A 27,508-nucleotide genomic window follows, 5' to 3' on the forward strand; every position below is an offset into this window, starting at 1 on the left:
TGTGGTGACAAGGGACATACATTCTGATGATTGGGATGTGCAAGCAGTGCATTAATTGTTTTCTGATTTAAAGTATTATGCTGCTTTTGATGCTGAAGATTTGTATTTAAATTCTGCCAATTATGCGGATTTATTCTGTTATCAACATTATGGGCATCACTACTTACACAAAACAAGCACATTACGACCTGTCTTTAATTACACTCAACGAGAACATTGTCCAACTCCCGTCCAAGGGAGTTCTAAAACACTTTTGGATGAGTTTGCTTATTTTACCGATTATAACACGTCTAATCCAGAATCCTATTCTTTTAAGTTGCATTCTTCATCACAGCCCAAATGTATTCTTACCTATACTAACTTGATCTATTCCACTTCCTTTAGAATGGAATTGGCCAAACAAGGTTATGATCACTGGAAAGATACAATTCATTTAAAATTTATTTGGGGCACTAAAGCTTGGTAGGTTCAGGATACTGAAGCTCTGCATCGTGCCTGCCTGATTCCGACTCAAATTTTACTTTGAAATGATACAGTACACCAGACCACTTGTTTTGGCTTGGCGACCGCTAAACATTCGAATGTCCCATCATTCCCCTCCTTAGCGGAATATGACAATTGGCACGCACAAACTAAGTATACAATCCATGTATTACAAGCTTTGTTTCACAATGACACTTTTAATATTTCTGAAATTGACCAATCCAGTTGGTTAATCTGGCCAACAAGTTTGAATGCATATCAACTGCGTTTTTATAATATAACACCTGGATTCACCCAGACTAGACCAGATCCTCATTTTCCAAGTTCAAATACATTTACCACATACTCAGTAGGTAAATTGTGCCAACAATGGTTGGAACATTCCACTTTGTCATCAGTGTAACAGCACTTATCACTATTATTGAGCAATATGAGTTTGGCCGATTTTATCTTGGGTCCTAGAGCCCCTAGAACTGAGAGATTGCTCTATGCAGCTTATAATGAAATTTGGAAACTTTTGCAGGCAGAAGCAGCTTTACGTCTGCGTCAAATAGATCAGGCTAATTTAGAAAAAGTTCTTGCTGTGGTCGACAATAGCATCAGTACACTGTCTTCACGCATTTACACCTTGGATAATATTGTTTCATCAGTTATTGATATTGTTCAGAATGATGTATCTGAGTTGTATCCTGATCAAAATCAATTACGATCAGTAATTCAGCTTGCCTTGACATTGCAGACTCTCAAAATGGGAAAAGTCCCTTGGGATTTTTTAAATGCTTCTGCTTTGTTTTCACCTTTTAATTTGACTGAGAAACAAAGGTTTTTGTCCATGAAAGATGCAGCATACATACTGTTACAAATTGAACAGTTGGAGCCCTTGCCATTCTCTGTGGCGGAGACAGATTCAGCGGTTTGGTTAATTCATGGGGTTATTTATCTCCCATTCTTGCTCTTTCAATTTAAATCATGTACGCAACATTTTTCGATAGATGGCTTTAAGCCCCTGGGTAGTGCATTTCTCCATGAATTATGATCCCTTCCATTCACTTATAGATGCCAACCGGACGATAAGGAAGGGGAGGATTATGATTCCACAGTAGGACATTCCCTGGTTTGTAAACACGTTAAGTTGCACGGCGCTTGTAATGTATCTGCGCCTAATCTTGCTTGTTTTTTTAAAGGAAGTCCAGTCCCATCAATAATTTCTGCTTTTACATTGCTTACAAATGGCAGTTATCTTATTCTGAACAACCACGACTGCTGCGGTTTACAGGCAGAGATTCCGTATTTAGTAACAGTTTCACAACGTGTTACTTGTTGTAGCAATGTGCTTTCTCCGCCCCTGCATGGGAAAGTAGATAGTTCCATTTGGCCTTCCATTCCGACTTTGAAATCAGATTTCAACAAATTAACAGGGGCAAAGTACTATGGTTTCAACAAGAAGTGACTCTCACTTCAGCTCGAGAGACCTTCAAGTTGCAGGTGGCTTGAACATCTAGCGCAATACTGTCGCTGCTGAGAACTAACCTCTAACTTCACTTTAAGGAGCTTATACATCAAATATTCAATGCGTCTGACACCAAAGGCCTTGCTCATTTTTTTAGGAATGTGGGATCCGGCCTTGTGACTTCTTTTCAGACGATATTTGGAGTAATACTGGCTTTTTTCATTATATCTTTTCCAGCGTCTTCGGAGGGTTTCCTTTGTTACTGGCGCTTGCTTGAGGAATACTGATCCTTCTGCTTCTACTATGCACTGACTACTCATCTTGTGGTAATGCACAGACCAGGTCAATTGAAACTGTACTGTGACCGAATGCAACAGCTTTTTGGATGCTTGCCATTAGCGACGCTTTGCGTGAGTTATGGATTGACTTTTCGCTTTGCCTACTTCAGTTGCGTGCAACCTGTGTTCTACTGTAATTGCTGCCCTTTCTTTTGGACTTCGGGCCTATACATGACGTATTGGAGAGGCATAAATCCGGATTTTCACCAGTTATTGGGTCCCTTAGAGGCCCACAAGCAGGCTTGTTCTGGGAATGGCGACATGGGGCGTGCTGCTGCTCTTGGGATCTTGGCTGAATGGGATGTCTGCACGACTGCGCAGAACCTCCTACAACGAAGTTTCATTGAATATCATGCAAGTTATATGCTCTTGGAGGCATCAAAATACAAAGAGAATGTCTGTTCTTTTGACATACTTAATTGGATGGCATCCCTTTTTTCTACTATTTATAGGGATGGCCTTTAGGAACGAATTGCATTCTTGAGCTCACATACCTTTATGGATTATCCACCTCCTTCTTAAATAATTGAAACAACACATTTTTGACCATCATAGAATTTAATTTTACATATTTTTTTCCCAAACTGTTTTTTCAAGCACTACTGGACTCTGCTCAACTTTGAACTCTGTATTAATCTTTTGTCTACATGCTATGACCTTACCAGGGGGAGAGTGTTATATGACCATTAGGGTCATTGTCGACATTGCTGAGTTAGCTTGAGCTTTGCTGCCATGATGCTGCTTTTGCGAACGTTACCTCATGACTTTATTTTTTAAGACTTTGTTTATGCCTTTCACATGAGAACTGTCTGCTTTTCGCGTCCTGCTAGTTCCTGGAGTTTAGTCTGAACACGATGTGCAAGGTCGATAAACAATGCCCCTTGTTATTCTGTTCTAGTCAGTCCCTAGCACCTAGACAAAACATGCTAACCACAGCTGCACTGCTGGAGACTCGTGCTTTGATATTACAAGGATACATGTTGTCCAAACAAACTTGGAGAGAGCCTTTCCATGGAGAAGAGCTATGTTGTACCTATGATGTAAACCTTCCATCTAGGCTTTAAGGTATGTGGTCTGCTGAGAAAGCAGAGATCTTCCTTTAGATAATAAACCTCAATTTACCAAGAGGAGGGTGGTTAGGCCTTATTGTCCTTTTTCCACTCTCCTTATATAATGACATCCCCTTTTATATTCTATGGTATTGTAATAATGCTAACTGTGCTAGGTGTATGCATTTTGCTGCTGGTAGTGGCTCATATACTGCATTATAGAGCACAATAGGTAAAATAAACATTTTGAACTATTACCGTGACTCTGCCAATCCTTATTGTGGACAAGTACGAGTAAGTGAGCGAAAGGGTATGTCTTGCTTCTGCGATTTCTGAGAGAGTCTGGAGAGTTGTGTTCTCGGTTGTCTAATCATTTGTAGCTTTGTGATTATGTAGGAGAACGAATGAAACACTATAGCTAGTCGGTTTTGGGATTTTGGGCACTAAGGTGGTAGGAAGGTACAACTCCTATACACCGAGGTCCTGTTTTTCTGCGTATAGTTCTGTGTATGTGCAGAATCCCTGCAACACCAGTTGCAGCTCATACAAAATGCAAACAGTCAATGGCTAATGAATAAATACGGCTGAGTTGAGGTATGCATATATTTGCAGACTGGATGGAAGAAATGGACCCCAAACTGAAAAAGCAAAGCCAGTTAGTGAAATTGGATGAGGTAAGGGATAATGAGTGACTGGTTGACAACAGCCCTTAACAGACAAACAGAAGAATTGTGATGAATCTGAAAAGGTGCGACAATATTTATGAAAACAAACATAAAGATGTAAGATTTGATGTGCTTTATGATTTTCTCTGCAAGAAATTGAATGAAGCTTTATTGAATTGAATCCCAACATAGAGATAGGAACAGTAATAAAAATGGGAGAGAACTATGTTTCGAGGGCAATAGCTCCACAGAAGAAAAAAAAGCTAAAGATTTTATTTTTCGGAGGTTACACATTTTAGAGACATTGAAGATCACTTGAAGAAGCATAAGAGATGATCACATGAGAAGCTAGGGCTACACGGTGAGGTAGAAAAAGAGTTGGGAAGGTGTAAAAAGATTTCAGGAGGACTGGTAATATGTGATGAAAAAGAGTTTTGAATTGAGGACATCCATGCCACCATGGCAGAAATACAGGCAGAAACCCACATTTGAAAGATAGTGGAGAAAGAATAAAAGGTATAGAACAAACGCGAAACAAGATATGATGGAAAACAAAGGTATAGAATAAAAAGAAAAATGGAGGGCCCAGGACACAACCAAGGGCAACTTCAGAGTGCACCGGGAAAATAGTCAACTTAGAATCTTCCAAAGAAAATGAGACAGATAATGATTGGAACAAGCCCTATACAGATCCATTGATGTCTAACAAGGAAGGAGAGTTCAGAAGAGTATGATGAGAAAGGTAAAGAAAAGAGGTAAGTTGAAAAAATACAATACAGGTTAGACAAATATAGGAACAGGGTAAATAGGATTGAAGTTGTAGAGTTTAGTGGAGCCTAGTTATGGTTGTGGAAGCAGAAGAAGGATGATAACAGATTTGTAGGTCACAGGGAAGATGCTAGAAGTGAGTGATACATTGAATAGTAAAGAGGGACCTAAAGAAGAAAATACTGAAAACAGAATTTACTATAGACAATAGTACTACATCAGCCAAAGAAGCCTGAGGTTTGCTATAGATTAGGAAAGTTGAGGGAGGGGAAACCCTTCCTTATATAGTGAACAATGACATTTTTATTCAAATAAGCCACAACAACTAGCATAGTGGGGAAAATACTGTCCACCATAGTCTCAAATATTCTATCTCATTTTACTTGTACCTAAGGCAGACATAAATTGGTCTCATATTCCAATTGCAACTTTTCACTGTTGCATATTACACACCCATGTGTAGCGCTGTTTTTTATATTTAGAGCTGATAACATCTTTCCACAAGTCCTGAAAATAACTCATGGATGAAGTGTAGCTATAATTAGTACAGCAAGAGCAGTGGCAGCAGAGCCCAAGAGTGTGAGAGACCTAAGGCACTCAAATGATGGATGTGTTTTTTCTATGCAACCAGGGTCCATGTTCCTTATTTGAATTAGGCCTCATGGCATGTTTGTGACCTTGCTGTTGGGGCCGGAGAAGGCAGGGACGCTCATAGCAATACCTGGGTGAGTATAGCTTATGTATCAATAATTCAACTCAGTGGTGCTTATTTCATTAACTTTAGATGGCTTTCTGGCAAGTGGACTAAGCCTGTGTGAAATTTGCATAGTTTCATTTGTGGACATTATGCAGAAGACCCCAAAACTATGCATATTTTGGCAAAATGTTCTCGCATTTTTCACAATTATTAGCACGAAATGTGTCCTTGCGTCCTCTATTCACAGGGCTTTTGGCTGAGACTCTGAAACTGTGTGAAGGGAGAGACTTGCTTCTGGGTAGGGGCACACGCTGAGAAAGGCTGCAGGGAGATTATGGTGCACCAGACTGTGGGAACTACAATGCTGAGTGAGCAGCTACAGTGTACGCCTTGATGTGCACTGTGTAGAGTGCAGTGGGATAAGGTGAGTTTAAGACCATCAATCTTGGCTGATGTGGGGGGCAGAGTGACTCGGAAATGACGGGGAGGTGGGGAGAAACAGACAACAATACACATAAAAAAATAAAAAATAAAAAGAACTTACCTGCCACCCGACGCTCTTTTCTGTGTCCTCTATGCCGCAGGCTCTGTATGCTGTCTCCTTCTTCCTCCTGGTGCTCTCCTCAGCTGACTCGGACAGAAAGGGAAGGACTTCTGCCCTAGTACAATGTGAAACCAGCCAATCCTGGAGCTGCAGTGGCTGGAGCAGGCTAACCCAGTGCTCATTTGGAGGCTGGAGGCCTGCGGCTGTAATCCCTTGGCTATTTCTCAGCCTTGGGATTGCAGGCTCTGAAGTGCGCAGTTCAGATTGGTTTCCACGAAGTGGCAGAGTTCGGTACGTTTCAGTATTTGCTCTGATTTTTAGCGCCGGGAGCTTGTGCTGCTCTGTAAAATCAGCATGAACATCACCACATGGTGCGCCAGAGGGCGCCTTTGCATTCTGCCGCTACAGTAGGATTTCTATAGGAGCAGCAGCTTTCTTGACGTGAGCGGTAGCTTTCGCAACGCGAGCGGTAGCGACATTCACCAACCACCCACGTATAGAAATCTCACTGGGAGGCGGTCTAGCGCTAGATTTTCTCGCTTGTGCTCTGCAACTTAACACTGATGAGCCATGCATGAGATCAAACTCTGCCAGGTTGCCAGAAATTTTCTAGAACTCCTCCACCAGAGGAGCAGAGTTTACAGCCCACCCCTACCTAAAACATATCCCATACCTGGCATTGTAGCCTGAATGCAGTTTTAAACTGCCAATTCAACTTGGTAATATAAACCCCTTGCCAATCCTTAAACTCCCCTTTTATTGCATACAAGTCAGCCCTAAGCTATGCCCTAGGTAGCCCATAGGTCAGGGTGCATTGTAATTTAAAGGCTAGAGATGAACTTTTAAGTTGTACATGTCCTGGTAGTGAAAAGTTTGTAAATTTGTTCTTCACTACAGTGAAGCTACCTCTCCCATAAAATAACATTGGTTTCCTTATTACATTTAATGAGTGCTAACTTTTAATTGAGAACAGGTAGGTATTTCATGTTTGGTGTCTGAGTAATTGTAATTAAAATTCCTCTTTAAAGGTAAAGTCAAATTTTATGTTACAATTTGTAAAATTCCACTTTTAGAAAGTTGCCATTTTCCTGTCCTAAACTATTTGATGCCTGCAACATGTTCCTAGGTCACATGACTGGGTGTAGTTGGCAGTTGGACTTTTTTTATTCCCCCCAGATAGCCACACAATAAAGGGATTAGGTGTAGTACCGTGTGGAATTCTAATTCCGCAAGCAGAATTGGAGAATTTTGGCAAATCTGCGCTACTCTTGTAACAAGGTGTTCCCGCTAAAATCCACCAGTCTCCCAGAATGTTTTCCCATTTGAGAAATGCTATAACAATGGGAACAGTGTGACTCTTCAGAATTCAAGTTGGCAAGCAAGATTTGGCGTCCCAAGGCATAATTTGCGTGCACTAGAAGGACTTGCGGTGAGATTTTATGAACATGGGTGGTCTCGAGCAATGGTGTTCAGTGGGCTGCTTCCTGAGTAGATTTTCTACTCGAGCAGCAGCAAAATCAACTCAAAAATAATTTTTGGAGCAGGTAGTCTACCCAAACTGAGAGTTAAGGTAGTTTTATTTAACTCAAAATGCATTTTTATTTTAAATGTTACTTTATATTTTTAACAGGAAGGAAGTGCCACAGAGACTCTAACGTCCTCTTCCTGTCCAGGAGGCTCCTCCTACTGCCGTGTCTAACCCTTGGTCACTTTTTGTGTGGATTTAAAAGGAAAGGATCACTCTGTTTGTCTGCAATTCCTGATATACCATCGGATTCTAAGATTTTTTTGGGGGAAAAAAAAGTAAATTGAAGAATGTTTGGATAAGTTTGTTGCTTGATTGAGGGCATGGACCGCTACTTTTTTTTTTCTTTTTTCTTTTTCCATAAATGTTCCTATGGGTTGCCTGGAATTGCAGTAGGAACCCATTTTGCATTAATGTTATGAGTTTTTTCTAGGGCAAAAATGTTTGCATATTTTTGGGAGTGTGGGGGCCTGGGTTTAAAGTACTTTTTCTCCATTTTCCTCTGTGTTTTTCAGAGTGCGACTATCATGATGAGCATTGTTCACCTGTTGCTGGAACTCCAGAGAATCTTGCTGAGTTTTTATGTAACTCCGTGTGATTCGGCAGAGGAAAATTCCATGAGTTCTGCTCAGGACTAGTTAGGTGTGCCTGGATGGACCATCAACTTGCAAGGTGCGGGGGAGGAGCTAGGCACAGCTCCACTTGCAGCTGGATAGGCTGTGCTCTACCTTCACACAGAGGATATGTCGCCCCTGCATTGTTCATGGAGCCAGCTTGGAGTCAGAGCAGGGGAGTCAGGAGTCTTCAAGGACTTCAAAGGGAATTCTGTAGAAACGTTTTCCTACCTCAAAAAACGAACCATGTATAAAAAGGGACCCTCAGACCCACCCTTCAGTTCACTTTCTGGATCTGCAGAAGGACTCTGACGACTGCCTGCTGCTGTGGCCTGCTGTGTACTCAACATGACTGCCTTGCTGCATCTGCAAAGACTGCTTTTCTGCTTTGAGTCTGCCTTAAACCCTTAGAATCCTGTCCATGCTTCACCACTTGAACCCAAGATTACCAAAGTGACTCCAAGGGTTAGTTTGCTGGCTTTCTCAGGAACAGAAAAGGCCCCCTCCAACTTGAACTCCCATCTTGACCAAGCCTGACTGAGTCCTAAACCCCCAAGTGGAGTCCCTCCAGTCCAGAATTCTTAGTGGCTGTGATAAAGATGTCCAGATAGCCAAAATCCAAAACTGGGCTAAAAACTGCTCAGAGAACTGAAAGAAGACTAGGACCAACCTGCCAGTCTGTCTGCCCAAGGTGCACTGCCAATTGGCCTGACTTCGCAGCAGCTGCAGCTACGTTTTTCTCCACAGCAGCAAATCCTGTTTAGTGGTCCTTTGCCAAAGTGATTTCCAGCGGAACTCTCATCAGCTACAGCCTCCGGCCTCGTTCCACTGGAGATTTTCACCTCCCAAAAGTAACTACGTTTGAACGTAGAAATCTTGCCCCGCTGAACATTACCGTCTCAGAACATTAGTTCAGAATTCCTTCTAAGTTCGAAGGTAAGCACTGACAGGGCCCAATTCACTCTTTGTATTGGCACTGTGCTCCATCACTGTTGGCCATATTTTTTTTACTTTGACCCCTGTCTCACGCGACTAGATGACCGCAGTTGGAGTTTTGATATTTTAGGTGCTATGTTTCACTTAAAACATTTTAAAAATCACAACTCCGATTGGATTTTTGTCCTTTTGGTGTCAAATAGCTTACTATAATTTACTCTATTTTTCTAAATTAGTGTGGAATATTTTCTTGCTTTTACTTTACACATGGCCTCGAAGTTAAGCCTGGCTGCTTTTGTGCCAAGCTACCTGAGGGTTAAGCACAGTTTAATTTAGGACTTGTTCTGGTTCATCCTGATGGGGATTGTGGCTGCTGCTTGAACAGGGGTCACCCCCTTCAACCAACAACCCAATTTCTCACAGATTTCCTTAAGACTGGATAATTGTGTTTTCAACTTATTGCTTTCAATAAACATTTTCCTGTCTGTATAAATATAGGGTTCCCATGGCAGACTAAAATAAACAATTGTACATAAAAAATTTTTGGGGGATTTAAAGGGACCCAGAGTAATAATTTGAGATCGATCTTCAAAGAAATTGACTAGCCATTTCAGGACAATGCCTTTGACAGCAATCTCATGCAGCCTGAGAAATGGTATTAAAAGCCACAGAGATATTCATCAGCACAAGCATAGCAGATGTTCCTGGCATCCAGAGAGAGACGGATGGAATCTGTAACAGCAACCAATGCAGTCTCGGTGCTGTGTGCCACTATAAAACCTGATAGGGAGGGGTCTATGATCGCATGCTGCTTAAGGAATAACATAAGCCTTTGGTTTATGTTGCTTTCAAGCATTTTCCCTAGTAACAGGAGGAGGGAAATGGGACGGTAATTAGTCAGGTTGTTCATTAGTTGAGAGGATAGAACAAATAAGGAGTGGTCATACAAAGGGATTCTATTTCACATAAGAAATTACATTTTGCAGAGCATTTGATATGATATTTAAAACATTTCAGTAACCAGTGCCATTACCCAGCTTTCATTTCCTGGGTATGTGTTGCAGTATCAGTGATTGGCCATGTGTGGTGCTTCCCTTACTCCAAGGCTGGGCTGGAGTGCATTTGAGTTTGTTTTGACACTTTGACACCTCTTATGACTTTAGTAACTTGAGAAGTGTGTTTTATGAATTGCATTGATTTACTCGTTTATGGGTATGTGACCTGTATTAGCATGTCCCTCCCAAACCCCTTCTTAAATTTACCAACTACTCCCCTGGTCCTTACCGCATTTACAAAACAGTACACCTATGAGGGTGGAGTTCTCCACCACTGTGGCAGAGATCTCTGAAAAGAAAAGATAGGAGAGGTACAGACAGAGGTCTTAGACCATTGGTTTGTCAATTGCATTTTGTAGTCTATCATGTAAATGGTATGCAAAAGAGATCCGCACCCACTATCTATTATTTTTTTCAAATATGGTCTGTTCTGTTCAGACAAAGTAATAAATTGCAACACTGGATTTGAACTCTATTTAGTTAGCGAGGTTTGCTTCTAAATTTCTCAAGTTCATTAAAGTGTCATCAGACATGTCATGTGTTGAAATTCTTTATTGATGGTATACAAAAATATTCACATCAATGTAGCCAACGCGTTTCGTCTCTTTTCGCAAGACTTCATCAGTGTGTGGATTGTATCCGCTTATGGGGACCCAGGAGGCTGTCTTCCCCTGATCTGAGCACCACTTTCATAGATTATACCCTACATTTTGATAGGTGCAGTATCGAGAGTCAAGGCTTCTTTTTATAAATTGTTTATCATGTAAATGGTATTTAGAATTTGTTTTGCTTTGAAAAACATACTTTGAAGTGATATGTCTATTGCAGTTTTAATGAGGTTCTCCTCCAGTAAAGCAACCCGACGTCTCAGGATGAGTACACTCTATAAAAAATATTGTAATTGCCTGAAAAAACAAAGCTCTGATTTCATTGTATTTTCCTACACTAACATTAACTTTTATAATTAAAGTTGCCATTTGTATATCCATGGTTCAAATTGAAAATTATTTTTTGGTAAACAATTAAAGAATGTTTAGAAATAAAACTAAATAAATACCATATTAAACTCTGTGGAATGTTGGTCTTTACAAAAGGAATGGCTCCCTGCTTCTTCAATACTTGGACAGTCACGTTATCTTCTTGGTCAAGGACACCTTGATTTAAAAGGCCACAACCACTGTCATAACCCTACGGAAAGCAGATCATCAAAAATCAAATGCCAGAACGTCTCCTTATTGCTTGTACAGTTTCTTTAGATTCCAACAATTTACACATTAGCACAAACACATAAGTTAGAGCTTTAACACACATAAAGCATATTGAAGAGTGTAACAAGGGACCTATAACAGAAATGAGAAGATCTAAACGTTTTCTTGTTTCTCTCCTTGCCTCCAATTTCTTCATATTACTCTACATTTCAAACAGTTGGAGCACAACTATCAATAAATTACCATGTCAATACAGTTGGGAAAAAAGGACATTTAGCAGTTTGCTGATAAGCTGACATTTCTCCAATGTAGGAAAAAAGTGGATGGTATTCACCTTTGGAAGCTTCACATTGCCGGTCCAGCATAGGGCACAGTTATAAATAGTGCAGCAGTAAAAGGCAGCCATAATTGTGGTGAAGTGGGGCCCTTCCATCTCTCTGCTCCAGTACCACTGCACCAAAATTATGGCATCCCTTTACTACCCACAAAGTGGTGACTGTGTATTGTTCCTTGCTTGAATTAGGACCTTTACCTTCCTTGCAATGTCAATGGTCCCATGTACAATACGTAGTCAATAGCTGGCACCTGTGGCATCATCCTCTATATCACTTCCATAAATGCCTCATTGGATTTATTTGTTCACATCTCAGCTAAACACCGGTCTTTCATACACCAACCACATTGCACCTGCCCCTAGCTAACCAGACCCAATCTATGGGAGCTTCGTTCTCAAATTTGGGATCCAAATTGGGGATCCTCCCTGCTTTGTCTCTGTCTGTGGATTACCCCTGCCTAAAATTATCATGCCAAGTCTTGAAAACCTAAACCATCCTTCCCTGCTTCTGTAGCTCCACTGGAGACTGAGGGAGCCAAACTTGGCCCCCAGTTGACCTTCACCATGACTGTGCTGAATGCTTTTCAATGCAAGATGTACAGTAAACCTAGTTAAATAAATGTGAATCCTCCATACCTCATTTTTAGATGCTGCTACATACAGAAATATATTCATTAACTCAATAGTTCCACCCATCTCCTTTCCTCTTAGCCCAGGCTATGACATTTTCTAGACCAATCAAAAGTCAGAACTCAATAGATGGGGCTAAGGGGTGGTGTGGGCTGAACACTAAGCGGGATTGATGTGTAGCCTTGCAGCTCCATCTCAACGCTGGAGCTTCAGCAATTACGGATGAGCGAACACTGGATTTTTTTAAACTGACTAAGTTTGTGCACTTACTGACCTTCCTTCAGTAAGCAGTCTTCACTGTGTACGTCATAGCAGCCACGCACAGTCAGCCTGCCATTTTGAATGGCGAGCATCGTAAATTTTTAGAAAAAGTAATTGCCCTCCTCAAAAACCCCAGAGCACTAATACTTCACAAATATGAAGTCTTTACAGCACTGTTAATGCGTCTTTCAGTACTTTTGAGGAACTCCTCAATTTTAGCTGCCATTGCTCATCTTCTCCACACAAGTTTACCTCTATCTTCACATCTGCTTTTTGTATATCTGTTCTTCGTTGACGAGAAGCACTATTTATCTTCATTATGCTCTTCACTGTGACAACATTATAAAGTACTGTTAATAACAGTCTCTCTCTCATTCTGCTATTTACCCACTACCATTGCTTCGCTAGTTAAACCCAAAGGACTTCCAAATATTGGTGTTTCTCTCTGCTGAAGATTTCATAACTTCTTCCTAAATATGTTCTAAAGAACTTTTTGCTTCCTCTTTGCTTTCTAATATATGGGGAGATTACTTAGTTGTAAACCTGCTCATAACTTATCCATCAATAGTTCTAAATGGAGAACGACCTTCACAATGCGGTCGTTACACCGTGGTATGTTTCCATTGCGGGCATTACAGCGCAAGTCGTTACAATGACTTGCGCTGGATGGTGCTCTAAGCTAAGGAATAGTATGATTTACTATTCCAACACTCACCTACTGTAACGTAGGCTGGAGTTGCAACAGTAAATCATACTATTTCTAACTCCAGCACCCTCCAGCGCAAGTTTTTGTAATGACTTGCGTTGCAACAAACGCAATGTAAAATACCACATTGTTAATGTATGCGTTGTAACGTCATACATTCGTTCTAAATTTAATAATTCTTCATGAACCTCCTTATCTGCTAATAATGCTCTGACAATGGCAGAGGCAGTCATTCCAATTTCTGAAGGAACTTCTGCAGTTATTGCAAAGTATCAGGGAATGCATAAAAATATCCCCTTGTCTACTAATAAATAACTTTAAAATGATTTATCATCTCAAGTAAAATCTCCTCTGCCTCTTAATATGGAGATATTGCTGGAGGAAATACAGAAAGGTTTTATTTTATGGATAAAAGAGTTGCTGAATTGGAACAAATAGTGACATGCAAGACTATTCTACTAAAATAGGAGCTATGCAGCAGGAACTCCCTCCATTAAAGAGACAGACGGAAGACGTTGATTATAAAAATGGCAGGAATAATCTGAGAATTTATGGCGCACAGTAAAACACAGAAGGAGAAGACCGTTTCTTCACATCATTTCTTCCAAAACTTCTGGATCTCTCTCCAACTACGTCATTGAACATTCAAAGAGCTCAAAGACTGTGTAAAAATAACAGTCACTAAACCAAGAGGAGTTGTCATTTTCTTTCTAGAACTAGCTGACTTCACCAAAATTCTTAATGCTTCTAAACAAAGGAAACAAATCTTTTTTTACGGTCAAAAACTGTATTTTTCTCAGGGTGTGGCTATGGTTACAGTGGATAGAAGGGAGCAGGTTCTTGATCTTTTCCCACAGTTATGCACTATTAATGCCACGAGAATCATGGTTGCACCTTCTGTGCTGCTGCCCGACTTTAACAACAGAAAGGAGGCTTCTCCTTAGAGACCTTTGCTTGAAAGAAAACGTAACCACCTGTCAAGGAGCCTCTGCTCTATGCTTTACACAAAATGAACCTTATATTCTGGCTCTGTGTTAGATTCGTTCAAACTATCAGGGGTGCTATGTACCTTGGCTTTGCCCCTGACCCAGTCCTCGAACTGTTCAAACGCTGATACTGGACTATTTCAAATAGAGGCCTGTGAAAGTCCATTTCCCACCACAGTCGCCAAGTATAATCACTTGATAAGAAAAAGAGTATCAGCAAAAAGAAGAGAAATTAAAGCAGCCTTGGCGATTTGAAGGAGCCAGCAGGGTGACACTTTCTTATGGGTCTAGCCGAAAAGCAATGCCCAATTGAAACCATGATAAGAAGCCCTTAAACAAACACTGGCATTTTAATTATTGCACTTTCTCATATCCTGTTTTATTTCTATGAATTGTGATGTTCTTACTTTTTTTAATGCTCTATTGTAATGCAATGGTTTTAATTAACTTATGCAATTAAATAAATAAATACCAAATATTAATGCCACATTTGGATTGATTCATCCCTGCAGAATTGAAGTGAGTTATAAAGAAAAAACAGTTACCTTTGAGGAGCCTTTATAGCTTAAGATCATTTTATACAATTGCAGGGTAGGCGTGCTGGAGACAACTGTGTCATAATATATATCTATTTGTTTGAATGTCCGGTTTATATTTTCTAGTTTGTTAATCTCTTTTTATGAGTCTCTCATTACAGTTCTTATCTCAGTCATTATATTTGCATGAAATCGTGACCGTTTTGGACATGTTCATTAGGCCTGGGCCAAAATTCCGTTCCGTTCGCGGAAATTGCGATATTTTGGCATTTTCGCGTTCCGCGGAAAGCGCGAAAATGTCAAAATTTCCGCATTCCGCAGCTTAGCGATAATTTTTTTCTTGCTCGCGCTGTAAAACAATACATTCTCGCGATCGCCTTACCTGAATCCCTGCGTTCTCCGACAAGTTTTCTTGACCCGGTCGCGTTCTCCACGAGATGTTGGATTTTGGTAGCCATTTTGCGCTGTCTCGTGAGAGTTCGCGGCCGCATTCAAGTCATTTTTCACGCGATCACGTCATTTGTCGCGCGATCACGTCTTTCTTCTCGCGATCATACACCGCGCGAGTATGAGAAGATTGAGATCTGGAACATGTCATTCTACATCGCGACGCGGGCACATGAAATCGAACGCGAACAGGAGAAAGAGACCGCGAACACGTCATATCCAACGCGACAGGGACAAAGAAGAGAACGCGATCATATCGTTTTCGACACGCCGGCGGAAGTAATGTGAAGCTGGAGAACTCAACAACGTAAAATTTACAATTTGGAGAGGAATATCGGCTCTAGCAGCATGAAACCATCTGCAAATACTGATTTTGGATGAAAAGAACTCCTTACATTCACATTTGGCTTTCCTTTTTTGTGCAAGGAGTCATTTTTTTTTTACAAGGTGGAGAGAGGGAGGAAGTGACACAGATTCTCCAACTTCCTGTTCCTGTCCAGCAGGCTCCTCCCAGTGCTTTGTCCATCTCCTGCTCATTCTGCCTTTGGATTTGGAGCTGGAAAGATCACTCTTTTTGTCTGCTGCATCATTGCAATTGGATTTCAGGATTTTTGGAATAGGATATTTTACAAGTAAGTGGTTGTTGTGTTTGATTGTGGGCATTGCAGTTGTTGTGTAACTACAATTTATTTTTGATAATTAATTATCATCATTCCTTTTTTTTTTTTAATTTTTTTTTTTAATTTTGTGGGTTGTAGTAGTAGGCCCGAGCTAGCCATGGGCATGGCCTCATGGGTGTGTGTGTGCATGATGAAGCAACTGTTCCTTTTGTTTTTTGAATATATTTCATTTTCAATCACATTTAGGGCATGGATGGCATTGGATTGAGTTGGGGAAGTGTGTTTTTTGGGGTGGCCTTGCTGATGTTGTTGGGCCTGGACATGTGGCTGGTGGCCATTTTGAGGCCTAGGCCTGCAAGCTTGCCTGGCCTTGTCTGCCAACAGGCCTGCTTTCATCCACTGCTACCAGAGCAGGTAGCCACAGCTTTAGTAATCTACTGTTTTCTGTTTGCTCTGTTGAATTTAGACATCATTTAGGGCATGATGGCATTGGATTGAGTTGGGGAAGTGTGTTTTTTGGGGTGGCCTTGCTGATGTTGTTGGGGCTCGCCATGTGGCTGGTGGCCATTTTGAGGCCTTGGCCTGCAAGCTTGCCTGGCCTTGTCTGCCAACAGGCCTGCTTTCATCCACTGCTACCAGAGCAGGTAGCCACAGCTTTAGTAATCTACTGTTTTCTGTGTGCTCTGTTGAATTTAGACATCATTTTGGGCATGGATGGCATTGGATTGAGTTGGGGAAGTGTGTTTTTTGGGGTGGCCTTGCTGATGTTGTTGGGCCTGGACATGTGGCTGGTGGCCATTTTGAGGCCTAGGCCTGCAAGCTTGCCTGGCCTTGTCTGCCAGCAGGCCTGCTTTCATCCACTGCTACCAGAGCAGGTAGCCACAGCTTTAGTAATCTACTGTTTTCTGTGTGCTCTGTTGAATTTAGACATCATTTAGGGCATGGATGGCATTGGATTGAGTTGGGGAAGTGTGTTTTTTGGGATGGCCTTGCTGATGTTGTTGGGCCTGGCCATGTGGCTGGTGGCCATTTTGAGGCCTAGGCCTGCAAGCTTGCCTGGCCTTGTCTGCCAACAGGCCTGCTTTCATCCACTGCTACCAGAGCAGGTAGACACAGCTTTAGTAATCTACTGTTTTCTGTTTGCTCTGTTGAATTTAGACATAATTTAGGGCATGGATGGCATTGGATTGAGTTGGGGAAGTGTGTTTTTTGGGGTGGCCTTGCTGATGTTGTTGGGCCTGGACATGTGGCTGGTGGCCATTTTGAGGCCTAGGCCTGCAAGCTTGCCTGGCCTTGTCTGCCAGCAGGCCTGCTTTCATCCACTGCTACCAGAGCAGGTAGCCACAGCTTTAGTAATCTACTGTTTTCTGTGTGCTCTGTTGAATTTAGACATCATTTAGGGCATGGATGGCATTGGATTGAGTTGGGGAAGTGTGTTTTTTGGGGTGGCCTTGCTGATGTTGTTGGGGCTCGCCATGTGGCTGGTGGCCATTTTGAGGCCTAGGCCTGCAAGCTTGCCTGGCCTTGTCTGCCAACAGGCCTGCTTTCATCCACTGCTACCAGAGCAGGTAGCCACAGCTTTAGTAATCTACTGTTTTCTGTGTGCTCTGTTGAATTTAGACATCATTTTGGGCATGGATGGCATTGGATTGAGTTGGGGAAGTGTGTTTTTTGGGGTGGCCTTGCTGATGTTGTTGGGGCTCGCCATGTGGCTGGTGGCCATTTTGAGGCCTAGGCCTGCAAGCTTGCCTGGCCTTGTCTGCCAACAGGCCTGCTTTCATCCACTGCTACCAGAGCAGGTAGCCACAGCTTTAGTAATCTACTGTTTTCTGTGTGCTCTGTTGAATTTAGACATCATTTTGGGCATGGATGGCATTGGATTGAGTTGGGGAAGTGTGTTTTTTGGGGTGGCCTTGCTGATGTTGTTGGGCCTGGACATGTGGCTGGTGGCCATTTTGAGGCCTAGGCCTGCAAGCTTGCCTGGCCTTGTCTGCCAACAGGCCTGCTTTCATCCACTGCTACCAGAGCAGGTAGCCACAGCTTTATTGATCAAGTGTTTTCTATGTGATCTGTTGAATTTTTAGACATCACCTTCCTGAGAGTGTAGTGTGGCTGTACACAGTACTAGTAGTATAACATAGCTCTAGTTAAAAAAAATTCATAAATGGCTAGACTATCTTTTGTTTGCACTAGTACAGTACTAAGTAACTGAACCACAAAAACAAATGCAACATTTCACTGATGTTCTTCTCCTGTCTTCTTTGCTTTTAGGTGCACAAAAGACAGAGTAGGAGGTGTCATCGGCATCACCTGGCTACCCGTTGTACTGCCAGCCAGACAGAAGTCCTGCTGCGCATCACGCCCACGTGTGACCAGAACTTGTTGTGCATCTGCCTCCTGCCTGACATCGGAAGAAGATGGCCCCAAAGAAAGGTACCAGGTCCAGTACCAAGAAAGTTGCTGGTGAGAAGAAGGAACAGAAAAAGGAAGTGCCATTAACCACGACTGGTGGTGTGCCGGCCAAGGTTTTTTTTGGCACCAAAGCGTTGTCCGGGAACCAAGCTGGGAGCAGCACAGCGGTCCAGCAACCCCACCAACCTAGGCCCAAGGGCTTTACTGTCGCAGAGGTAGCCAGTCTACTAACGGGCAGCGATGTTGAAGAAATGTCATTACCGCAAAGTAGTACACAATCAAGTTCAACGCAGGCGCAAACTCAGCAGATCAGTGTGCAGCCGCCGCAACAAGAACAGCAGCAGCAGCCGCCGCAACAAGAACAGCAGCAGCAGCCGCCGCAACAAGAACAGCAGCAGCAGCCGCCGCAACAAGAACAGCAGCAGCAGCCGCCGCAACAAGAACAGCAGCAGCAGCCGCCGCAACCAGAACAGCAGCAGCCGCCGCAACCAGAACAGCAGCAGCCGCCGCAACCAGAACAGCAGCAGCCGCCACAACAGCCCACCATAGTAGTTGTTGCTCCTGACGTAGGGGCATTTCAGGAAATCGAGCTTCCTGCAGACAAAGCGGAGCGAAGTCAAACCACTGTTTCAGAACATCTATTGTCTTCCAGACCACCAGCAAGGAAAAGGAGGCTTAGTCCATCATCTTCTTCAAGCCCCGCTTCTGATGATCGTGATGACACTTGGGTCCCACCAGCTCGGTCTGAGAGTGAAGTACGCCACAAGACATTGCTTCTGAAAAGGAAGGTCCCAGAAAAACTTAGAGTTATGGAGGTAGATGTAGAAGAGGGGGGTGATGATGTTGATGAAGACGAGCCAGACATCACGCACATTACTCCCGCCCCAAAGGGATTGGAGACCGACATTCTAACCCTATCCAGAAAGGCTGCTACTGAGCGGGATGTAGCACGGATCTCACCAACACAGGTTACACCACCACTACCTCCAGCTGCCATATTTTCCAAGGCCCGGCAGGGACCTACATCCAGCTCAACCACCTCAGTAGGAAGTGGTAGTAAAAGTCACAGTGTAGGTGGACAGGGTCACATATTTTCAAGCACCCCCTCAAGTTCATCTGGTGTTGAAAGTGGCACATCCAGCAGTGCCAGAAAGTTCTCCTCCCCAGTTTGGGACTTCTTTTCTGTTAGCGCCAAGGAGGAGAACGTTGCTATATGCGCAATTTGTCGGCAAGGTGTTCGGCGTGGTAAGCTTGGTACAAACTATGGTACCGGAGGACAAGCAAGTCATCTCAGAATACACCACACTATTGTGTGGGAGGATCACCTACTTAAGTTAAAAGAAAGTAGGAAAACTAAACCCTTTGAAGTTGGTCAGGAATCAGGGAGCGATATTATTGTGGTGGCAGGTGAAGAACAGGGAGGCATTTCTAGCCCTGTCTCCAGTAGTGCAGTCACTGCAGTGGTAACGCCCACATCCTCCTCAGTAACATCAGAGTGGCACCGCAGTAAGAGCCATACTCAGAGTGTGGGTGAGACACCAAGGCGACCGGCGAGTACCTCAATGAGACAATCTGTGTCGTTGAGCCTTAGTGGGTTAATGGCACCACTAAGGAAAGTAAGCCAGCCTACCATTGACAGCATGTTTAGGTTGGAGGGGCAGTTCCAACGCAACCACCCAACGGCACGATTGTACAATGCGAAGCTGGCTAAAATGTTAGCGCTGGACCTTCTTCCTTTTTCATTTGTGGAAGGGGTGGGTTTCCTTGAATTTGTGTCTGCCATCTGCCCGAAATGGAAAGTTCCAAGCCGGTCCTATTTCGCAAGAATTGCTGTTCCGGCACTACATCATGATGTGCTGGAATTGGTTGGACAAGCTTTGCAGAAGAGTGCTGTGCACAATATCCACCTGACAACAGACATGTGGACCAGTTGCCAAGCCACAGATTACATGTGTATCACTGCACACTGGATCTCTTTTGTGGGGGTTAAAGATCAACTATCTGCACGAGGTGTTGTTGACACAGCTGTGATTTTTGAAGGTACTCGGAAACATGCAACTGTAGCCATGTTCGCCATGGAGAAATCTCATACGGCTGAAAACATTTTAGAAGAGTTTCGCACCAAGGTTTTGGAATGGCTGCAGCCCAGAGGGCTTGGTATTGGTTTTGTTGCCACAGACAATGGCAGTAATGTACTTAAGGCCATGGAACTTGGTTCCTATTTCAGGGTTCCGTGTTTGGCACACTGCATAAACATTATAGTGCAAGACTTTCTGAAAAAAGAACCCATAGTAAGCAATTTACTGTCCATCTGCCGAAGAATATGCACTCATTTCAGCCATTCTTTTAAAGCTCGGAAGCAGCTGAGGATCCTCCAACGTGAGCGTAGGGTGCCAGTCAAGGCACTCATCCAGGAGGTGGCAACACGTTGGAACTCAACGTATTACATGCTTGATCGTCTGTACGAACAGCACAGGTCACTCAATGATTATGTCTGGTACAGAAGCAGTGATGCTAGTGTTAAAGGCATGACCCTTCAGAGGGAGCAATGGACCCTAATTCAATGCCTGACTGAGATGCTGTCTCCTTTTGAGGTCTTCACACGTGAAGTCAGCAAGGAGGACTGTACAATGGGCCAAGCTATCCCATTGTTGCAAATGCTAGAGCATGAGCTGAATAATGTGTCTGAATCCTACAAAGGTGTAGAGGACAGAAGGCAAGCCCATGACTTGGTGGAGAGCTTATCCAGGCGCTTATCAGAAAATGTAAGGATACAAAATAAAATTTTGTCACAAGAACATTACATTTGTGCCACAATTCTGGATCCACGTGCAAAATTAGGACTATTCCGTTCTTTTTCCAACACTGATGTTGCCCGCTACAAAAGTTGTATAGCTGAAGCAGCCATCAAGTTTGAAAACGAAGGGCTGCTAATTAAAAGCCCGCCACATCAACCCACAACAAGTACTGATACTGAAGCAGGCCATGCAGAATCAAGTGCAACTTCGTCGGCTGAGGGCAGTGCGGTTGGCTCACAATCGCAACACTCACCATCACCATCGACTACAAAAACAATAACTGGATCATTCGGCCGAGTACAATCATTATCAGATTGGTATGTAAAGATGGGCCTTAAGCACAGTGCTGATGCACAGAAAAAACAGCACAAAAGCTTACCAGCAGCAACCCTGAACATTGAGCGGATGGTCCAGGCCTATCTGGACGACCCAACAGAGGTGTACGTTGATCAAAACCCAGTGCAGTATTGGCATAGGAAAAGGTCTGAATGGCCACAGCTCAGCAGGCTGGCGATAAGCTATCTGGCTTGCCCTGTCGCAAGTGTCTCTTCCGAACGTGTTTTCAGTGCTGCAGGTTCCATTGTAACCTTGAGAAGGACCAGTCTATCTCCCAAAAACGTGGAGAGGTTAACAATGATCAAAATGAATCAGCACTTCATACCACCGAATTACACAATGCATGAATCAACAGAGGAAGATGAGGACAGCGGCTCAGGTGACGGAAGTATTGTGTCAGATGATTACCTACTACTGGAAGATCCCCCAGAGTTTGAGGACGAGCTATACTTCCCTGACAATTAGGCTCGCACTTACTGTCTTCCTCCCTTTTTTCCCCCTTTGTTTGTGTCTGTTGTTCCGGTTATAAACTTGTGAATCGCAACCAATGCATTATCACCGTCTTCTAATCTTCTAATTTAAGATACAAGTTTCAGGTGTCTGCCATTTGACACTACAGTCCTCAGAATCCAGCTCCTCCGCTCGATCATACTGCATCTCCTGGTCAATTCCATTTCCCTCATGAATGATGATTGGATGATGGTAACAACAAATTCAAACTTTCCTCGTCCTTCCAAAACAAGTGGACCATGAATCTGATGACTTCTATAGCTATCCTCCTTCAGAGCCGAGAGAGACTGGCCATTAACTGAAAATAAGATGCAACAGGTAATGATTGATGCCATGCATTGTCCGCAGAAAAGCAGACTGAGTGATGTAGATTTTGTTGTGTGTGTTGCGCATGAATGAATTGATGTAATTGTGCACTGCCACTAATCAACATTCTACAGAACACACTAATTTTCCTCTTCTGGCAAACAAGAAATGTGTACTTCTCCTGCATCTTGGTGATACATTGCTTTTAATTCAATACAGGAAGGGGACTCACTCAATCTGCGCAATGCAAATGACTGTGACTTAACAGCACCGTCCATCATGATGATGGCGAAAGAGACGGCCTGCAGCGTTAACGAGATGAGATGCAACAGGTAATGATTGATGCCATGCATTGGCCGCAGAATAGCAGACTGAATGATGTAGATTTTGTGGTGTGTTGCGCATGAATTGATGTAAATGTGCACTGCCACTAATCAACTTTCTACAGAACACACTAGTAATTTTCCCCTTCTGGCAAACAAGAAATGTGTACTTCTCTCCTGCATCTTGGTGATACATTGCTTTTAATTCAATACAGGAAGGGGACTCACTCAATCTGCGCAATGCAAATGACTGTGACTTAACAGCACCGTCCATCATGATGATGGCGAAAGAGACGGCCTGCAGCGTTAACGAGATGAGATGCAACAGGTAATGATTGATGCCATGCATTGGCCGCAGAATAGCAGACTGAATGATGTAGATTTTGTGGTGTGTTGCGCATTAATTGATGTAATTGTGCACTGCCACTAATCAACTTTCTACAGAACACACTAGTAATTACTAATTTTCCCCTTCTGGCAAACAAGAAATGTGTACTTCTCTCCTGCATCTTGGTGATACATTGCTTTTAATTCAATACAGGAAGGGGACTCACTCAATCTGCGCAATGCAAATGACTGTGACTTAACAGCACCGTCCATCATGATGATGGCGAAAGAGACGGCCTGCAGCGTTAACGAGATGAGATGCAACAGGTAATGATTGATGCCATGCATTGGCCGCAGAATAGCAGACTGAATGATGTAGATTTTGTGGTGTGTTGCGCATGAATTGATGTAATTGTGCACTGCCACTAATCAACTTTCTACAGAACACACTAGTAATTACTAATTTTCCTCTTCTGGCAAACAAGAAATGTGTACTTCTCCTGCATCTTGGTGATACATTGCTTTTAATTCAATACAGGGAGGGGACTCACTCAATCTGCGCAATGCAAATGACTGTGACTTAACAGCACCGTCCGTCATGATGATGGCGAAAGAGATGGCCCGTTAACTTAAGATGAGAAGGAACAGGTAATAAATGATGATAATTAATGGCATGCATTGGACACCTGACTCTGAGCTATTGGTCTTTGTGTTTGCGTTGTTTGTTGTGCACAAAGTGATGTCAAAGTGTACTAGTGGTAATCTATCTTTCTGTACAGAATAAAGAATGACTCAAGTCAGTAATATTTATATTTCTACTCTTGTTGTGTTATAAAAATTACACTTGTACTGCAGGCCGATCTTCAGTCAGTAGAAGTATCAGAGCTGATGATGAAGTCAGGAGGATGTTTCATGAGTGGCATAAAACGGAAAAGCCTAAAGGTAAACACGTGAACAACAACCACAGCACACCCAAATGTCTGTGTAGAAGTTGAATAGAGTGTAGCGGTGGGATGACTGCAGTGCATTGATTTTACTAACTTTAACTGTAAAATGCTATGTCTGGAATGGATAATGTGCTTTACGTTTGTCCAACTCTTTGAGAGAAAAAAAAAAGGACTCTAAAGTGTTAACGTAGGATGTGCTAATGGTAAGCACTGTGGGCCTGATCTCTCCTGTTACTGTTGAAGGTCTATGCTGGAAACAGACTACAGTAGAGATGATGCATATGCATACATGCCACCTCGGAAAGTGTTCTTGTTGCACTACACCATCACTTGTGCATTTGTTTTCACTTTCTTTCTGAATATCCCCTTTGGTTTTCAATCTAAAATTACAGGCCGGGCCTTGTCCAAAACTTTGTAAAACATTACAATGCATATTAATTACCTTACCAATCAATCACCTTTTTATTCCAGCCGGGCAGTGGCGAGTGGTGAGGCGACACACCCAAGATTGATGGACGAGAGGAGCAAGAGGAATGCCGAGATGCAAAAAACCAGTCCACATTTTTGACCAGGATAAGACAGTAACAGTATCCACTTTTCACTTCTTTTAAATAATTTGATTAATATCTTGTATACATTCTTTACAACAGTGTGTTCTTGGAGTTGTTATTATCAATCATCATTACGTTTGCTCTGTGTTTACGATTCTTCACTACCAATATTTAAAATTTCTATTTGCTATCTGTTAAAGTATTAAGGCCGGAACAGAACAAGAAATAGAAGTGTATGTAATCCGGGTCTCATCATGCATGCATTTCCTTTTTTATACCTTAACATATGGAATGGATATGGTATGGTAGTCTTCAATGATTGTTGTTTGTTTGTCTATGTATGCATACTGTTTTTCTATGTCAAACCTTTCCCAAAATCCCCCTTCCCATCCAATCAACGGACCCTAACCCTCTTCCCCCGGGCTGTGTGACTTATTGTCGAGGTGTAACTAAATTAAATGTACACCAATACTTAATCACACACTTGCTGGGGCGGATGTGGTGAAAGCAACACTACTTCAATTTCAATGCAGAGCGATGATCTTCTTCTGCTTGCCCACCCATGAGTAGGATATTTCACAGGTTATTTTATTTAACAAAGGAACATATACCTCAGCATGAATTGCCGGCATTGATTGGATTTGTTTGTTGTCATTCCTCATATACAGCACTAACTGTTAGACTGTAGGCATAGCCAAGTCGACAAAACTATAGTTTGTAACTCTGTCTAGTAGGCTATCCTCATAATAACCAGCATTCAGTTTTTTTGTCAAATATTTGAGCATATAATTGTTGCTCGGTAAATTCTGTGATGTACTTCATTCAACTACTCCTCTAACAGTCTCTCAAAGGCGATTGACTATCTCCTTTTCTTTTTTTGGAAATGCTGCCACCCTGCCAGTGTATACTACTACTACTATACTACCACCACCACCCCAATCATGGCATGTATGAAAAAGGAAACCATCTTCACCATGCAGCCAGTGCTGTGCCACAGTTGGACATAAACATCAAGCACCGGTAAGAGAGAAGTTTGGGGGAGGCAGAATCTATAATGGACATGTTGTCAATGATGTCAGTTTCAAACACCACTCCAAAGAATGCATAGTAGGACCAGTCAATGAGTGAGGTGTGTCGCATCTATCTGTTTGTGTCTTATACAGTCAGCAAATTATTGAAATCAAACACACGCTATGGGCGGCCATGCACCAGCAAAGAAACAGTGTGATGTAAAACAGTTACCCCACCTACAAAACATTAACAACATTGCATGTAACATAGAAAAATATATTTAATTGACCCTAACAAATAAACTAAACCCACAAAAGCTAACCCACCCACCTCCCTAACCCCAACGACTGTCCATAGAAATAGAGAACGCCCAAACGAGTGAAGAACGAACAGGAATTAAAAAAGGGGCAGTGACAGGGACTAACTGGTGGGGCGGGACTGGAGGAGGACACGAATCTGGTCCTCTAAATGGGCGACGCGGCGTCTAAGGCCGCGGCAGTTGCAGCCACAGTGGGGGGGGGCACCGGAGATGGCACGGTGGCGGCGGGCAGCCGCCCGGCGGTGGCGCCGTACCGCTGGAGGGCGGTGGCTGGGGCCCGGGGCAATGGAGGAGCCTTCAGTAGCTGCAGCAGCCTCCTCCTCCTCCTCGGCTAGGACCACCAGCCGCCGGTATTCCTGCTGGATTGCCTCCAGCTTCCGGCGCCGTGCCTTGGCGGCCAACTCCTTACGGTTGACTTTCGGAGTTGCTGTGTATCAAAAAGAAAAAAACAAGACAATTGTAAAATATAGTCTTAATAAAACAGTAGGACAAGGTAATTATTTATACACATAGTGGCATGGTAGAGTAGCACTATAAAATAAAGCACAGTAGTACATAACATTTTAAATGTCGCCCGTCCTTCTTCCTTCCACCTGTCTTACACTTTTTAGTTGAACAGTGCACCAGGTGCTCTTCTCCATAAAACTTTCAAAGCGGAGTTGAAATCAGATAGATGAGGACATTGGTTACTCAATACTCCGGCTCCTAGTCCTATACCAATTAAAGGGAATTCTAGTCTTCTAGTTCACTCTTCAAACGTCCCCAAGAACTCATACTTACTTACGACATCGGATAGCGGGCGGACTTTGTCCGCCCGCCATCCGACTGCTAAAAAGGGTGGGGGTCCCGTGGGGACAATTAATTAGGATGATGCGCCCGGCACAGTGGCGGGCGCACCCTGTTATTTTAAATTTAAATTCTGGTTGGCTTTGCTGAAAGCAATGCTAAAATGTTGTGCTGCTTTTCCAAGCACAACATGACGGGCCTCGCACGGAGCCTGTCACGTTTTGCTTTGAAAGTCGGGGGGGTACCATAGCATCGGTAGGTACCCTCCATGGGGGCCCCCAAGCATACTCTGCAATGTGTGCATGCCTTTCCGTGGCGGACGGTAATGCCGCCACGCAAAGGCATTCCAAAATGCAGATTATATGGCTGCCGGTGTGGTGAGAGAGACACCACCGCCATATTGAACCCTTTTCCGCCTAGACATGTCTGAATATTTTCTACAGGGATGGCGGGAGGTTTGCCCCTGCTGTGACGGCAGTGAATTCCAGCCAGCCCGGCTGGGGCAATACGCCCACCATCCTAATGGGGCCCTAATTCACAACTGTACAGTATACATATACATACAGTACACCTTTGCAGTGAGTGTGCTGTCAAGTTCAACAATAGTTAAAGATTATGAATCTAACTTACCACCGCCTGCCACTGGTGCTGCCACTCCCCCTCCGTTGCTATCTGCAACTGCCGCATCCTCGCCCTCTGCGTCGCCTTCGCTGGCCCCAGCAATGGTGGTCGGTAGAGCGCCTAGAAAACATTACACATTTATTAGGCAACATATACACCTCCCCCCTATTGATCAGTAGCAAGGTTGAAAAATGAGTTAATACTAACATAAATCACTAGTACAAATCAGGTAGTAGTAGAGTAGACACTAAGTTATATGATCATTGTAGCATTTGCTTGATTAGCCCTAGCCATGCACATGTGACGTTACCTTTACCTTGCAGCTTCTTAAGACACCTTTGAGCCCACATGACCTGCCTCACACTGCTACTGTCTAGTCTACGCGCTGCGTACAGGCAGTCAACAAACA

At 43.1% G+C, this 27,508-nt stretch overlaps 1 protein-coding gene across 1 annotated transcript in view; it reads right to left on the minus strand.

Moving 5' to 3' along the window:
- LOC146835057 (vitamin D3 hydroxylase-associated protein-like) overlaps positions 1-27,508 on the minus strand; it is a 568,587-nt gene that overhangs the window by 233,155 nt on the left and 307,924 nt on the right. The window contains exon 4 of the mRNA XM_085602723.1: positions 11,182-11,312. Coding sequence (XP_085458849.1) covers positions 11,182-11,312 — 131 coding nt within the window. The remainder of the gene's footprint in view (positions 1-11,181; positions 11,313-27,508) is intronic.

The sequence above is a fragment of the Triturus cristatus genome, chromosome 4_2 (assembly GCF_964204655.1).
Source record: "Triturus cristatus chromosome 4_2, aTriCri1.1, whole genome shotgun sequence".
Classification (NCBI taxonomy): Eukaryota; Metazoa; Chordata; class Amphibia; order Caudata; family Salamandridae; genus Triturus; species Triturus cristatus.